Consider the following 15,937-nt stretch of genomic DNA (forward strand, 5'->3'; position numbering starts at 1 on the left):
GTGCTCCTTCTGGCCCTGGTTGTGCCCCTCTTGGAGAATCTGGAGCCACACTAGAGGGGGTGGACTGGAACACCTTTTGGATGAAGTCACTTCTCCCAGTGTCCAAGTGAATCTTGGCAGCAGCAAGGAAGCAGACCACCAGGATGCCACTGTCATCATGTGGGCCAACTGGAGTCCCAGCTTCATTACCACTCTTGTTGTTGTACCACACTCATCGTTAATTAGCCCAAAGTTTTTGGTCAAATGCAAATTTCAGTACAACTATACTATGCCTAAATGAACTGCAATAACAAAAACTGTGAAAGTGTTAAAGAAATACATACATTATATACATTATTGATAATCACATTTGGATATATCTAATGCAATTAAAAAGGAATAGCATTAATTAAAATTTAATAGCACCATTATACAGTATAAGAAGTGCAGCAATAGCGCTGGTGCCTTACAGCTCTTGGGCTGTGCATGGAGTTTTATATGTTCCCCCTGTGCCCTCCCCAGTCTAATGATATGTTTCAGGTTAACTGGAAGGGTGATTCAAACCAGCAACTTTCAGATCCAAAAGCAGCAGCTCTACCCATTAGACTATCAGCTGCTCTATGTTATGTTAATTTCACTTTATCCTGATTTCAAGATTTTCTTTCAGTAAATATCCATCAAGTCTTGTCAAAATTTAGTCCTGAAGGAACTGTAGTGATTTCTGGAAAAAAAAAATTAAAGTCAATCTTTGGGTTGGTAGTTTTAGTCCAGCAGAGGGCAGCATTTCTATCAATTTTCCTTCAACTGACTTGGTACACAAAAGTAACAAGGTACTAACTGTACAGGTAAATGGCATCACTGAAGCCCCCTTCACAGAGCTGGCAAAGAATCAGATGTAAATACTACCAGAAAGTAAAATTAGGGTATTATGCTTATTAATGTACTTTGTAGATGCTGTTTCAGGAGTAAAAGACATGCTTTGCTTTTCTGTTGATTGCTGCTCATTTAGACACTTTAATACAGCATCTACAGGGGAGTTACACTCTAGACAGGCAATCGAGCTGTGACAGAACCACACACCACAAACCAAACTGGAGACTGAAAATGGGAATTACGCACACACAGCCACACACATGCACTGACATTGGCCTAATTGCCTATCCCAGAATATTGTTTTGTTTGCAGTTCTGACACGTAACAGCTTCCTGCTGCACTTAGTTTTCAGCAGGACTCTCTGAGGAAGATAATGAGAAACTCCCTGTGGAAAACAGAGTAAGGAGAAGCAGAGGAGGAAGGTCTATTTAGCAGGGAGGGAATCTGGAGGGTGAAACCATGCAAGCTGCCAAAGAAAACTCAGACAAGCTACAGAACATGTGAAGAACACCTAGAATGATTATTATTAACATTATTATTATTGTTGTTATTAAGGTTACTGAAGTTTGTATGATTCTGCCTAATAAACTCTGCAGGTCCCTAAGAGAATGAATCTGCCTTTTTGCACTTGATAACCAGGAGTCCAGAGAAGTTAATTCTGTCAGAAGACAAAGAGCCCAGTGACCATGGAGGCTGTGCTGCTGTTGCCTGGAGACCACAGATCACCGACACACCTCAGCTGTAGGGTCCACTCTGTCCAGCTGTACAGACCTACAGTAACTCGTTCCAGGGCTGACTTAATGCCTGACCCTCACTTTCTGTAGTTGAACAGTAATCACTCAACCTCTGGAGAATAATAACCTAGTCCTGTGTCGCCACAAGAACAACCACCAGCTGCCATGCTGCTTAAGTAGAAAACCAACATCAGGAAGCCTGGAGAACATGGTGATGTACTGTGGCTCTATGAAATGTTTGAAATGTCCACATAGAATAGTACATGCTGGATTTATGTTCCCAGAAGCACTGGCTTATCCATGATAATGACAACAGCTGAATTCAGCAAAGATCAAGGGGGTCCGAGATGATACATTTGACTAAGTACAGTTAGTATCACAACTTCCTCTCCCTGACTTTCCTGAGAAACAGAGAACAAACTACTGAGAACCCCACCAGCTGGTTGTGGCTTGCATCCCTGCCCTCTGTTTCGACATCGAGCGGCCATTCTGTACTGATCATTAGTTCAATGAAGTGGACGGGACGAGAGTGTCTCCCACCGGCTCCAGGTCAGCTGCTATCAGGACACTAATTACTTTGCCTAAGACAAGCAGAACCGCAGAGTTGCACACCAGGACCCAAGTCTGTTTTCACTGCGAGAATCATGCTTCCACATGGCAAGGATCAGCAGGAGAACAACATAAAACAAGCCTTCTGGCCTTGCAGCTGAAAACTACTCTCACTTCCACTTGTTCTTCTTCTAAAAACTCTGGTTATAGATACCTAGGTTTTTTTGTTACTGCCGATCTTAATCATCATCTAGAGACCAATGACTTGTTAATTAAGAAAATTAAAGAGGGCTTGGTTTCATGGACATCTACCCATTTCAAATTTTGGTACAATTAACATTGTCTGGATGAGTGTTTTACCTCGGTTGTCTTCCCAAAATCCCAAAATTTATCCTATTACTTGTCAAACTCTTTTTTTTATTTTAAATTTAGATCTCTAGATTTATGTGGAAAAATAAAAAGACCAGAATTAGGCTATCCAAACTTGGTCAAACATGAGATTTCACTCTTGGGCTGCACAGATTAAACAATTGACTAATTTATTCCTGATTCCAGGGTAGACCAACTGTTTGTGGGTTGGCATGCTTTTTACAATCTGAGACTGCTAAGATCCCTGCCTTTCATTTGAAAATTTCAAAGGATCCCATCTATATCCAAAAACTTTGTCATATTCAACTTTTACTTTGGAGAGATGTTAAGAGACACCTGGTGATCCTAAATGGTCTATCTTTATGCTCTCAACCCAGATTTCCCCACAGACATTTGCCAAATTGGGCTCCAGAAATGGCTGTCTAAAGGAGTGTTGAATATATTATGTTTTTTTGTATATGAATCACTGATGTGCTTTAAATGCAAAGCCTCTCCAGGCACTTTGATATTTTTATTCAGGAAATCTGGTGATGCAAGCTTACTGGACTGGGGTAAACACAATGACCCAATAAACACTTAAAAGATTTCAGTTTCTCCCCAAGGTGGGGAGAGGTATGTCTTATGTTGAATCACAAGTCAAACTCCTTTCTTGATGATGTTACGGTAAGTAGATTACCTACTCTTACATATTTGGCAAAAAATGTATTTTAATGCTCTGATCTGCAACAGAAGTTCCCTCTATCAGCCTGAAGTGACATGAAGTCTTTCCTTCTACATGAAAATTCCAGTGAATTCTGGAATATCTGGACACACTTAAATGTTGTTAGAAAATACTCTATAAATCACATAATCAATACCTGTGATATATTGTAACCTTCTGACCACTTGCTCTATGTATATAAAAATATTTGCAATTTCTCACTGTACCATCTGTTTATATACTGTTAACCTGTACTGTTCATAAAACCAATTAAAAAATGAATAGAGATTCTTACAGTAAAGATATTGATGGAAAGACCTTCACAGAACACCTCCCAATCAGTCCCATAACCTTCTCAACAGCTGGTAGACTGTCAGCAGCAGGTTTTTTTAAATTGTCATTAATACCATAGAACAGAGACTGACATGTATTCATGGAGTCATTTATTATAAAAAACATGACAAATTTACAGCTTTTAAAACAAACTACATTAATTTTTAACTAAAAAAACAAATGAACTTTGAATTCTTCTGAAGGGACAGATCACCAGGAAGAGGTTTACATGTTTATGACCAGATAAAAAAATAAAATCAAAACAAAAAAAAAAAAAAAAAAAATTGTATTTTTTCAACATTATCTAAAGTATTTTCACAAAACAGGTGTGAGCACAGAAATGCAGACAAGGGACGTGTGTGTCTACGAAGGTCAGTCCTGGTCCCCCCTGCCAATGCAGTGCTCATGATAGCGAAACATGGGTGTGTCATGGATGTGCTCTCGTACCTCAGTTATAGATAAAGTTGAATCTGGAAATATAAATGAAATAAAGGGTGAATTCCACACAGGCAAAGCTGTCTCTCTAGAGAAAGGCATTCTCTCTCACCTGCTCAGGAGTTGCGGTAGGCTGGAGATGATGGGGCCATATCCGGGAGCGTTGTCATATAGCTCAAACAGAGGGGCAGCCACCAGTTTGTAGTTCTTTGGCACTGCAAATAGAGCTGGAACACACTTCTGGGTTACACATGCACACACTGGCACACATGTGCTAATTATATATGCCACATGCACTGACTCTGAAGTGATGTAGACCAGTTTTCTATCTAGATGATATAACTTAATTTCACCATTTCCATTACACCACTGCTTTAGACCAAACTGCTCCTGAACAAACATTCCAGATATTCTCACCTTTCTCTTGTAGCTGGACCAAGAAGAGCTTCTTGTGTTCTTTGGGTTTGGTGATGTGAGCAGGAATGTAGGGGTACTGGAATGGAAGGAAAAACACTAGGATCTCAGGGTTCCTTGCAGTTCTACTTGTCTCTGCTTTTGTACCTTTTTAAAAATCATATTAAATTTGATCCGATATTTTTGTCAGTTCCAGTAGTGAATGGGGAAGCTGGTAGATAGCAGTTGGAGCTGCTGCCTTTAGGTCCAAAGGTCACAGGTTCCAATCCCACCTCCAGCTGCAGTACCCTTCAGCAAGGTACTCATCCTGAATTGCGTCATTAAATTTACCCAGCTGTACAAATGGGAAAATAGTTGTAAATAGCTTAACATTATAAGTTGCTTTAGAGAAAAGCATCAGTTAACTGAATAAACATCAAGGAGCCCAACACTTCTGGTGTTGTTCATATGTCATTTCCAATTATTAGAATTATGTGCATCATAGGTGTGAAAAGGTCATTTGTCTTTTGCAGTAAGTAACTGGTTGCTTCACCTTCAGTATCACCCAACCCTGTAAGGGGCTGATGGTGAGCTGTGGAAACCCAGCTTTCCTCTGACCAGGTGCAGGATGCTCACCTGTGGGGGCTCAAAATTGGGTCTCCACCAGTTTCCAATGCAGTCATCAATCACCCAGTCCTGTTTCACCCCGTCCTGACGGCCCAGAATCTGTTTATGCAAGAACAAAATTGGTCACCAAGACAAATACTACAGCTGACGCTTTAAAGGTGCTGCTGAAGAACAGAAGGCACCGAGTTTACTTCATCAGCCCCAGACACACTGGCTGTGGGTTCCCCACTGTGCAACATAAATGTGCTTCCTCAAGTTACTCAGCAAATGAATCAACCATAACAAAATTAACAGCTTAGCTAAAACAATCCAGCAGACACAGTGAGACGGCAGAACACGGACTTGTCTGATTCGCCATAATTCAAGGGGCTGTTCCCCAAAACCATCACTGAACTATGACAAGGAGAACACAAAGTCATATTTACATTCCACAATGTTTAACAAGGTCAAGATAAACATACAGTATTTTGGAGTGAAACTGTCCCCCCAGAACATAACTACATAGAGCTGCACAGTGGTACCTCTGTCATCAGCCGCTTCAGTCCTTCCACTTCATCCTCTCCTGGGTTCAGCTCGCCCCCAGGGCTGCGAGCACAAAATGCCAACAGTCACTCGACATCAAGTAACAGAACACCCAGTCAAAGGACTAATGTGAGGTTCAGCTGAGTGGCTGCCTCACAGGGGAAGATACATGCTGTGGAGGCAAAGCTGGAAACATTTAAATTTACATTTATTCATTTAGCAGCATGCCCAAAGTGATCTACATCTCACAGAAAAGAAAAAAAAAAAAACTTTAAATCCCTTTATTCTTAGCAATGTCATAACAACATAAATGATGCAAGACTTTCAAAATCCTGATCTGCCTCCAAGTGTTCTCTTGAACATGGAGTTGATGTCCACCCAACCCATTCCTAACAGAAAGAACACGACACACACTGCCAAAAGCCCGTGAAACACTGTCAGCTCTCTAGTGCCTCTTATTCATTATTGGCAATTAAAGGAAAGGGGGGAGGGGTGTCACTCACAGCTTGAAGAAGGTGGTCCCCAACTGCAGCAGCAACACGTGTGGAAGCCGGTGCTCGTGCACGATGAGCACACCCTCCACCGTTCGACGCATGCCTATCTTCTCGAACTCTTCGCGCATGCGCTGAAAGCGCGCGGCAACCGAACTATCCTTCTCATACAGGGGCTCCTTGGTCCCGAAAGTGTAATTCGTCAGGGGGTACCTAGAGGGGCACAATACAGACAGAAAAACCGCTAAACAACAAGTAAAGGTCAGTTAAGACACTTAGTAAACACTGCAAAGTGTCCATAAAGCAAAGCGGCTTAGTCTGGTGGAACGACACACACGGCCCAGATAGCAGCTAAAATTGCACAGCAATCGCATCGGCTGTGAACGAACCCAGCTAGCATGATTCGACAGTGGAGCTCAAGGTTCATAAAACGCATAAACTCGGTTATTTCAGATTAATAACCGCAACTCACAGGTTGATGGTTCTCTCCAGTGTCAGCGGCTTCGTCGGCGGACTGATGTACTTATTGCCGAATTGATTCACTCCACGGGGCCAACCGGTGGAGGATCGGTTGGGAGGCACGACCGACATGACGAGTCTGACAAGCAAAAAAAAAAAACGTGGATAACTGTAGTACTTTTGAAATATTAAGAAGGGATGCAGAAACTAATACAACACAACGGGTAACTCTTCCCAGGCAAAATAACGACGTCCGGAGCACAGGTTTTCGCTTCCTGGTGCAAAGGGAAAATCTTCCAATCATAAAGTAGGAGCTTCGGATAAAAGTGTGTCAAAATAAAAGTCCCCAAAGACTTTCGTCTTCTTAGCCTTAAAATTGCGACAGATTTCTTTCAGTATTTTAAACGTATATACTGAAATATAATTTTTAATACTGAGTGAATAACAGCTGTCCAAACAAATTCTTATTGTGCCTTACTCTCGACTATCTTTTATGTTAGTTTGTCTTCTTAATTTAACACTTTTTTTTCCATCACGAGGCGACGTTATTATTACAAGAGTTAGTACCGGCTTTCCTCGCATAACGTCCGAAGGCTTATATTACAAGAAATCCCAACTATAATTTGTAACCTAAGAAAAAAAGGAAATGACAGTAAGATAAATTATGAGGGGTAGAAAGGGGTGCACACAAGTGTTTTGTACAGGTGATCATTATGAACACGTGTGGTGAGGAACGTTATGGTGCTTAGCAGCCTTTGCTTTGGAAAGAGTTTCTCTGGAAGCAGCATAACTGTCCAACAGTAAGCTGTACTGGTCCAACGAGTCAAGAAGTGCTCTACAATGAAAACCTTGCCAGAATGAGCTCACAGCTACATCCTTCATGTGTCAGATGACAAGTGACAAGGTATTGGTGCATTTCCTGTGCTTGTGGATGATGTGCAGTTTGGAGTTCCCACCGCTTACAGGGTTTACTCACTCAGATCTCTCTGTAGACTCAACATGCCCCTGCTTGACCCATCCATTTCTAAATCCTCCAACTCCTCTACATAGAACTCTGTAACCTTGTCTCAACAGTTGTCCCACATCATGGTGATTGACCTGTGCTTCCTGCTGGGTGTCCCTAGACCTATCACCATGATCCTGCTAATAGTTTGTCGCTTCAGGACAGAGAACTTCACCATGAAGCTGATGCTGAATCTGGCCATCTCTGACATCTTGTGCCTCATCACACTCTGTTTCAATGTATTCTCTTCTTTATGGATGGAACTTTGGAAAGGCATCTTGCAAACTTCTCTCCTACCTGGTCAACTGCAGCCAGTCTGCCGGTGTGCTGCTGGTCACCTTCATGAGCGTCCATCACTTCATCCATGTGCTCTACTCACAGTGCTGGGTGAGACTGTGTGGGCTGGCGGAGAGGGTCCTGCTGCTCATTCTGTGGAATGGTGGCCTGTGTCCTTGTCCTACCTTCCATTTCACTCATGGCTCAGGTAAGGAAAGATGGTCTTCTCCAGTGTCGATGGGACTACAAGTCAGATGTTGAAAAAGTGGCAATTTTGCTCATAGAAATTCTGTTTCATCATGCCTTTGTCCGCCCTGCTCACGTCTTATAGCTGCAAAAAAGTCACCCAGACTGCTTTTTTTCAGAAGCCAGAGGATGACAAAACTGGCAGTGATCATTGTAGTGACCTTCATCATCTTCTGCATGCCAGTGCATGTTGTCAGCATGCTGAATGTCTCCTCCATCCTGCTACAGATGTCCTACCCAGAGCTGTCTACAAAACTGAAACATTTCTGTGAAATCAGAAGAGATGTAACTGGAGCTCTGACCTTCATCTTCAGCTATGTGAACGCTTTCTTGTACGCCTTTGCCTCGCAAAACCTTCACTACGACCCAGAACCACTGAGGAAAACATGCAAAATCTCTACAAGGAACTTATTCAGGCAAGTACTGCTGAAGTTGTAATCAAAGGTACTGGGTGCCAGCAAAATGATTTGGAGAATAATTTTATGTGGAACTCGTGTACTTTATACTGTGTCCCTGGGTTGTCAAGGGAGGGGGGGTCATGGTGGTCATGTTGTTGCCGGGTACGCGGTCGTCAGGCACGCTGTCATCAGGGGCAGGAACGCCAGTGACAACCTTTGTGAGGTTATTGATTCTTACATTCAAAGACAATATCTTTGTTCATTGGATACGGGTTATGTCAAAGTATCTGTGATCAGTAAGACCTGTCATGCCTTTAGCTATAGAGCACCTAAACTTTGGAATAGTCTACCAGTTACTGTCAGAAATGCCCTGTCTGTCTCAGTCTTCAAATCTAGACTAAAGACTTACATGTTTACTTGGGCATATCACTACAAAATGTAATTTCACTTGGCTGCGTTTCTATTTTTCCCATGTCTGTATCAAAATGTATTAAACTAATTTCTTTAAGTTATAAATTACTAACAATTTCTTTTTGTTGATCATTGTTTCCCTACAATAAGACCTGAGGAGGTCAGCCGGCCATTACAGAAGCACGCCATGCTGACTGAAGATAATGACCAACTACCATGATGGACGAGACGTACTTGCTGAACTGGCAAATCAAGCTACCATAGAGCAGCAATGTCATTAATTCCTGTAAACTGAGTTAGAAGACTTATTTAATCTAGAATGCCCGGAAGGGGTAGGCAGCCACTAGCACTTGGACCCCCAGAGGTTTTCTTTTTACGTGTGTCACGTGGTCAGGATGTACTTTTCTAAGCGCTTGATTGAATGGACCAATCCAGATAGATAAAGCAGTTTAATTCTTTATAGATTATACGGGTGGATGTCCAATTATTTGTGAGGTACCAATCTTTAAAATAAATTTAAATAAGCATACTTTTTCATGTACAAATGTCCCCAGTAAGACAAAAACATTTTCAAATACGATGTCGGCCCAAAGAAGAGTTCATTTGTCCATACTGAGTCAAACATAACCAGATTATTAAACTCATTTTGTAAGATTTGCAAATCGGTTGAAAACAGGATCAGAGGAGTGTTTAGTTTATAACAGTAAAAATGGCATTAGCAATATTCAGTCAAGACAGAGGAAAAATAAAAACATTGTAAAAACATTTTAAGACATGCGAATAACTGGAAAAAGGCCAGTCAATAACGGCATTACTCTCTGGAGTATTGCACTCGACAGGGAGGAGTTAGAGAGTTATTGAATTTGTCTGCAGAGACGGAAACAACACATGCATAAAGACGGGGAATCGCAGCACAGTAATTCCTGAACTGGCAGAAAAAATGGCAATGATGGAAACAAAAGGTCTGCATAAAAGAGCATGACCTCGATGACTGATAGAACATAATGTCAACGAAACTGATCATTTGTTCTTTTTTATTTGACTTTTTCAAAGTTGTACAGCATTAGCATATATTTGTAGCATGTCATCATTAATTAGGATAAATGTCACATGCCCACACACAGATGCACAAACATTGTAAAATGAATACTTTAACAATCCACAGAAACACTCTGAAAGAGCTTGATAAAACCAAAAAACATGCACGTAATTTTGTATGTCTAATTTTATGCACAAATGCTGAGTCATCAACTTTTGCACACTGCCAAGGAAGTTTAAATTTTGCATTGTGGAAACTCCATCCATCCATCCATCCATCCATCCATTTTCTTGCCTGCTTGTCTTTCTAGGCTCGCGGTGGCAGCAGGGAGAGCAGAGAGGCCCAGCCGTCCCTGTTCCCCCACAACTTCCTCCAGCTCAGCCCGGGGGATCCCCAGCCATTCCCAGGCCAACTGGGCGATATAATCTCTCCAGCAGGTCCTGGGTCGACCTCGGGGCCTCGTCCCAGTTGGCCGTGCCTGGTATACCTCCAAAGGGAGGCGCCCAAGGGGCATCCTTATCAGATGCCCAAACCACCTCAACTGGCTCCTCTCAATGTGCAGGAGTAGCGGCTCCACTCTGAGTTCCTCCCGGATGTCCAAACTCCTCACCCTATCACAGAGAGAGAGTCCCAACACCCTGCGGAGAAAACTCACTTCAGCCGCTGGTATCCACGATCTTATTCTTTTGGTCATTACCCAGAGTTGATGACCATTGGTGAGGGTAGGGACGTAGATCAACTGGTAAATAGAGAGCTTTGCCTTATGGCTCAGCTCCCCCTTCACCACTACAGTCTGGTACAGCAACCACATTACTGCTGCCGCTGCTCCCAGATTCTGGCCGATCTCACGCTCCGTTCTCCCCTCACTCGTGAACAAGATCCCAAGATTGGAGTTCTTCTTCCCACCATCGACTCTTCATCCAAAAACCGCTGCATCTGCAAATCCAAAAGCATTGTGGATGACCCTTCTCACCCCTCTCATGAACTCTTTGCCTTGTTGCTGTCTGGCAGGCGGTACAGGAGCACCCGTGCCTGCACCAGCAGACTCTGCAACAGTTTCTTCCCTGAGGCAGTCAAATTAATCAACACTTTGCTGCCCCCTAATTCTCACCTGGGACAAACAGCTAACCCAGCACTACACTACACTACAACTGTCTACAGCTCACAGCCATACCAACATCCATGTCCAGTTCTGTGTATTTATTAGTAAATAAATTGTGCTGTCTTGTGCTCTGTTCTGTGTTGCACCATGGTCTCCGAAGAAACGACATTTCGTTCTACAATATACAAGCTGTATAGAGGAATGACAATAAAAACAACTTGAATTTGACGATACTTAAACTCCTCCACCTGGTGCAAATTCTCTCCCCTTACTTGGAGGGGGCATGCCATCCTTTTCCGTGAGAGAACCATGGACTCAGACTTGGAGGTGCTGATCCTCATCCCAACCGCTTCACACTCAGCTGCAAACCGTTCCAGTGCATGTTGGAGGCAACCACGTGATGGTGCCAAAAGGACAACATCATCCGCAAAAAGCACAGACATCACCTTCTGACTCCCACATAGAATGCCCTCCTGACCTTGACTGCGCCTTGATATCCTGTCCATGAAAACCACAAACAGGAGTGAAGACAAGGCACAACCTTGGCGGACTCAAACACCCACATTGAACGGGTTTGACTGAATGTCGAGTATGTGGACACAGCTCTTGTTCCATGTGTACAGAGACACCGAATGGCCCGCAGTAGTGGCCCTGGCACCCCATACTCCCTAAGCATCTCCCCCAGAATTTCTTGGGGAACACGGTCATAGGCCTTCTTCAAGTCCACAAAACATATGTAGACTGGTTTATCCAACTCCCATGCCCCTTCAGTAATCTGTGAGAGGGTAAAAAGCTGATCCGCTGTTCCGTGGCCAGGATGGAATCAGCATTATTCCTCTTCAATCAGAAGTTCAACTATCGGCTGGAGCCTTTCTTCCAGCACCCTAGCATAGACTTTCCCAGGGAGGCTGAAAAGTGTGATGCCCTGATAGTTAGCACATACTCTCCTGTCCCCTTTCTTAAAGATATGGACCACCACCCCAGTTTGCTAATCCAAAGGCACTAAGCCCTACAACATCCAGGGCCTTAAGCAGTTCCGGGTGAATCTCATTCACCCGTGATACTTTGCCACTGTGAAGCTTTCCAACTACCTCAGTGACTTCCACCAAGGAAATGGACTCTTATAGCCCGGAAGCCTCTGGCCCTGACTCTTGTAAGGTAGGCATATCTCTCGGGTTTAAGAGTTCCTCAAAGTGCTCCTTCCACCTTCCGACAGTGACCTTATTAGAGGTCAGAGTTTCTCCACTCTTGCTGAGCACAGCTTGAGGTCCCTGTCTTTAAGAAAGGGGACCAGAGAGTGTGTGCCAGCTAAGCTCCTCCGACCCCTCCTGAGCCGCCGGATGGTTCTCCAGAACCTCTTTGAGGCCGACCAATAGTCATTTCCCATAGCCTCTCCAAACTCCTCCCATGCTCTGGATTTTGCTTCTGCAACCGCAGCTGCTGTTGCCTTTTTTGCCTGCCGGTACCTGTCTACTGAGTCAGGAGTCCCCAGAACCAACCAGGCCCTAAAGGCCTCCTTCAGCTTGACGGCTTCACTCCCTGCTGGTGTCCACTAGTGGGTTCTTGGGTGGCTGCCATGACTGGCACCAACAGGTTTTTGGCCACAGCTATGCCTGGCTGCTTCCACAATGGAGGTTTTGAACAGGGTCCATTCAGACTCCATGTCCCCTACCTCCTGCAGAACATGGGAGAAGCTCTCCCGGAGGTGTGTGTTAAAATCATTCCAGACAGAGTCCTCCAACAGTCGTTCCCAGCACACCCTCATGCAACCCTTGGGTCTACCAGGTCTGTTCATCAGTTTTCCCTGCCATGACCACTCCAATTTAAATTAATCATTTCACAAAACCAATTAATTCTGGAACACAGTTGCACAGTTAAGGAAATGTGTTTAAGAAACATCTAGATCCAAGATGGCATCACGAATGGCTGCATCGGTATGGTGCTCTCCAGTACTTTTGTTGTTTGTTTGTCCTAAGTCAAGTCATTTTTTCCGACCAATTACACCAGAGACAAACTGCTAAACATTCAGCAGAGTACACCAGGCAATCTTTTGGAAGGTAATTAGATAATATTTGGAAGGTGATTAGGAGTCAGCGATATTCTGGTAAAGTTTTATGCAGCTACTTGGGTGTTGAATGCCGGTGCATATGGTGAAGAAAACTAACTGTACTTATGAATCACATATCTGCAGCTATGCCTCTTTCTCCTAAGGTAATGCACAAATTGTATTTTCTATGAGATATACATCGCTTTGGAGGAAAGCGTCTGCTAAATTAATAAATGTAAAATGTAATGTAAACCAAACTAAAAAGCCACAGGGTACCAACATGAGTATTTCACTGAGGTTGTCAAGTGGGCACCTCCCATCGTCGGTGTTTCATTGAATTAGACCCATTACATTTAGTTTATTATGAAATCCTACTTTTGACTTGTAAGGCAGTACATGGCATTTCTCTGGTATACCTTTGTGAGATTATTGATTCTTATATCCCAGGATGATATCTTCGTTCATTGGATGCAGGTTACCTTAAAGTACTTGTGATCAATAAGATCTTGGTAGAAGGTCATGCCTTTAGCTATAGAGCACCTAAACCGTGGAACAGTCTACCAGTTACTGTCAGAAATGCCCCATCTTTATCAGTCTTCAAATCCAGACTAAAGACTTAGATGTTTACTCAGGCATTTCATCTCAAAATGTAATTCCACATAACTGTGTTTATATTTTTCCCACCTCTATACCAAAGTGCACACACACACACACACTGTCTGAAACTGCTTGTCCCGAGCAGGGTCGCAGCAAGCCAGAGCCTAACCCGGTAACACAGGGACAAGGCTGGAGGGGGAGGGAACAGATGCAGGACGGGACGCCAGTCTGTCCCAAGGCAACCTAAACAGGATTCAAACCCCAGACCCACAAGAGAGCGGGACCTGGCCAAACCTGCTGTGTCACTGCGCCCCTCTTCGACCAAAGCGCACACACACACACACACACACACACACACATATTATCTGAACCGCTTATCCCATACAGGGTCGCGGGGAGCCGGAGCCCAACCTGGCAACACAGGGCACAAGGCTGGAGGGGGAGGGGACACACCCAGGACGGGACGCCAGTCTGTCGCAAGGCACCCTAAAAAGGGTTCAAATCCCAGACTCACGAGAGAGCGGGACCTGGCCAAACCTGCTGTGTCACCACGCCAACCTTCGACCAAAGCATATTAAATTTATTTATTTGTTATACAGGGGGTGCGGTGGCGCAGTGGGTTGGGCCGCAGTCCTGCTCTCCGGTGGGTCTGGGGTTTGAGTCCCGCTTGGGGTGCCTTGTGGTGGACTGGCGTCCCGTTCTGGGTGTGTCCCCCCTCTCCCTCCGGCCTTATGCCCTGTGTTGCTGGGTAGGCTCTGGTTCCCTGTGACCCCATATGGGACAAGCGGTTCTGAAAGTGTGTGTGTGTGTGTGTGTTTGTTATACATTACTAACAATTTCTTCTTATTGAGCAACATCTCCCTACAATAAGACCTGAGCAGGCCGGCTGGCGGTCACAGACGCACCCCATACCGACTGAAGATAATGGCCAACTGCCATAATGGTCTAGACGTACCTTGCTGAACTGGGAAATTAAGCTACCATACAGCAGCAATGCCATTATTACTTGTAAACTTAGAATTCTTATTTAATCTAGAATGCCCAGGAGGGGTGGGCAGCCAGTAGCACTTGGATCCCCAGAGGTTTTTTTCTCCCTCGATTTTCAGTTGGGAGTTTTTGTTTCTTTCCTCCGTGGCCAGTAGGCATACTTATAGCTCTTTAAAAGTACTATATTATGGTAGTCATTAGTCAACTGTCTTCTTTCTTTCTTATCTGATGTATTTGTTTTTCTTGCCTTATGCCTGTGTTAAAGCCCTCTGTGTCACTGCATGAAAAGAGCTCTCTATAAAAATAAATTGAAATGAATTGAATTGAATTGATTTCTTATTCCAATCTACGACCAAACCAGCCAGTTTAGGATGGTTTTAGCAGGTTTTCATTTTCGTTTTCTGCAGGGCACAATATTAATTGTGACATGTTAAAGTGAAAAATGTTTACTTCCCATGGGGGGTGCGGTGGCGCAGTGGGTTGGACCATGGTCCTGCTCTCTGGTGGGTCTGGGGTTCGAGTCCTGCTTGGGGTGCCTTGTGGTGGACTGGTGTCCCATCCTGGGTGTGTCCCCTCCCCTTCTGGCCTTACGCCCTGTGTTACCGGGTAGGCTCCGGTTCCCCACGACCCCATATGGGACAAGCGGTTCTGAAAGTGTGTGTGTGTGTGTGTGTGTGTGTGTGTGTGTGTGTGTGTGTGTGTGTGTGTGTGTGTGTGTGTGTGTTTACTTCCCTTCCTGGATCAGGGCCTTATTGTGGTGGAAGGCTTTGCATGATCTAGGAATCTGCAGAACTATATTGTCGGGAGCCGTATGCTCCTGACTGGATCTCAGATGGTGACCAGGTCTGGAATGAAGATCCAGACAAACACAGTCTGAAAAACCCCTATGGTGAATGTGAATAAGACAACATTTACCCTGCCTGGAATAGGGTCACTGGGACCTACCCCTGGAGCCAGTGTTCCTAGGTGAGTGACTGGTGGTCAGGCAGCCCTTATAACCTGGCCGGGCTCAGCCCAAAAAGGCAACGTGGGGGAGCCATGTGGGCCTACCACCCGCAAGGTTTAACATGGGGGTCGGGTGAAATGCCTTTCAGGCAGCAGAAGGGGTCAGGGTGGTTTGTGGCATCATGGACCCTTGTGGCAGAAGCTGGCTCTTGGCACGTGGAATATTACTGGGGGGAAAGGAGCCGGAACTGGTACAAGAGGTTGAGAGACACCAAATAGATATAGTTGGGCTCACTTCCACTCACAGTGTTGGGTCTGAAACTAAACACCTCGATAGGGGGTGGTCCCTCTCCTACTCAGGAGTTGTACAGGGTAAGAGGCACCGGGCAGGTGTGGGTGGCTGTCACACAGTTGGAGTTTGT

The 15,937-nt window shown here is 44.4% G+C and overlaps 1 protein-coding gene and 1 pseudogene across 1 annotated transcript; one reads left to right on the forward strand and one right to left on the reverse strand.

Annotated features, from left to right (window-relative positions):
* Nucleotides 1-3,738: 3,738 nt before the first annotated feature.
* LOC108933968 (cleavage and polyadenylation specificity factor subunit 5) lies at nt 3,739-6,720 on the reverse strand. Its single transcript, XM_018751416.2, has 7 exons — nt 6,478-6,720; nt 6,018-6,218; nt 5,514-5,577; nt 5,002-5,091; nt 4,390-4,465; nt 4,085-4,199; nt 3,739-4,007 (listed from the first exon to the last, which is right to left on the reverse strand). Exons 1-7 carry the CDS (start codon nt 6,594-6,596, stop codon nt 3,986-3,988), a joined length of 687 nt encoding a protein of 228 aa, XP_018606932.1. The 5' UTR covers nt 6,597-6,720; the 3' UTR covers nt 3,739-3,985.
* An 830-nt stretch (nt 6,721-7,550) lies between these two features.
* LOC108933959 (C-C chemokine receptor type 5-like) lies at nt 7,551-10,905 on the forward strand (annotated as a pseudogene).
* The last annotated feature ends 5,032 nt before the right edge of the window (nt 10,906-15,937 follow it).

This window comes from Scleropages formosus, chromosome 1 (genome assembly GCF_900964775.1).
Source record: "Scleropages formosus chromosome 1, fSclFor1.1, whole genome shotgun sequence".
Taxonomy (NCBI): Eukaryota; Metazoa; Chordata; class Actinopteri; order Osteoglossiformes; family Osteoglossidae; genus Scleropages; species Scleropages formosus.

Coding starts and splice junctions, on each gene's coding strand:
- LOC108933968 (XM_018751416.2), bottom strand. CDS start 6,596: ATGTCGGTCGTGCCTCCCAACCGATCCTCCACCGGTTGGCCCCGTGGA. Junction 6,219..6,477: donor CTGGAGAGAACCATCAACCT/GTGAGTTGCGGT, acceptor GTGCCCCTCTAG/GTACCCCCTGACGAATTACA. Junction 4,008..4,084: donor CTACCGCAACTCCTGAGCAG/GTGAGAGAGAAT, acceptor TTATATTTCCAG/ATTCAACTTTATCTATAACT.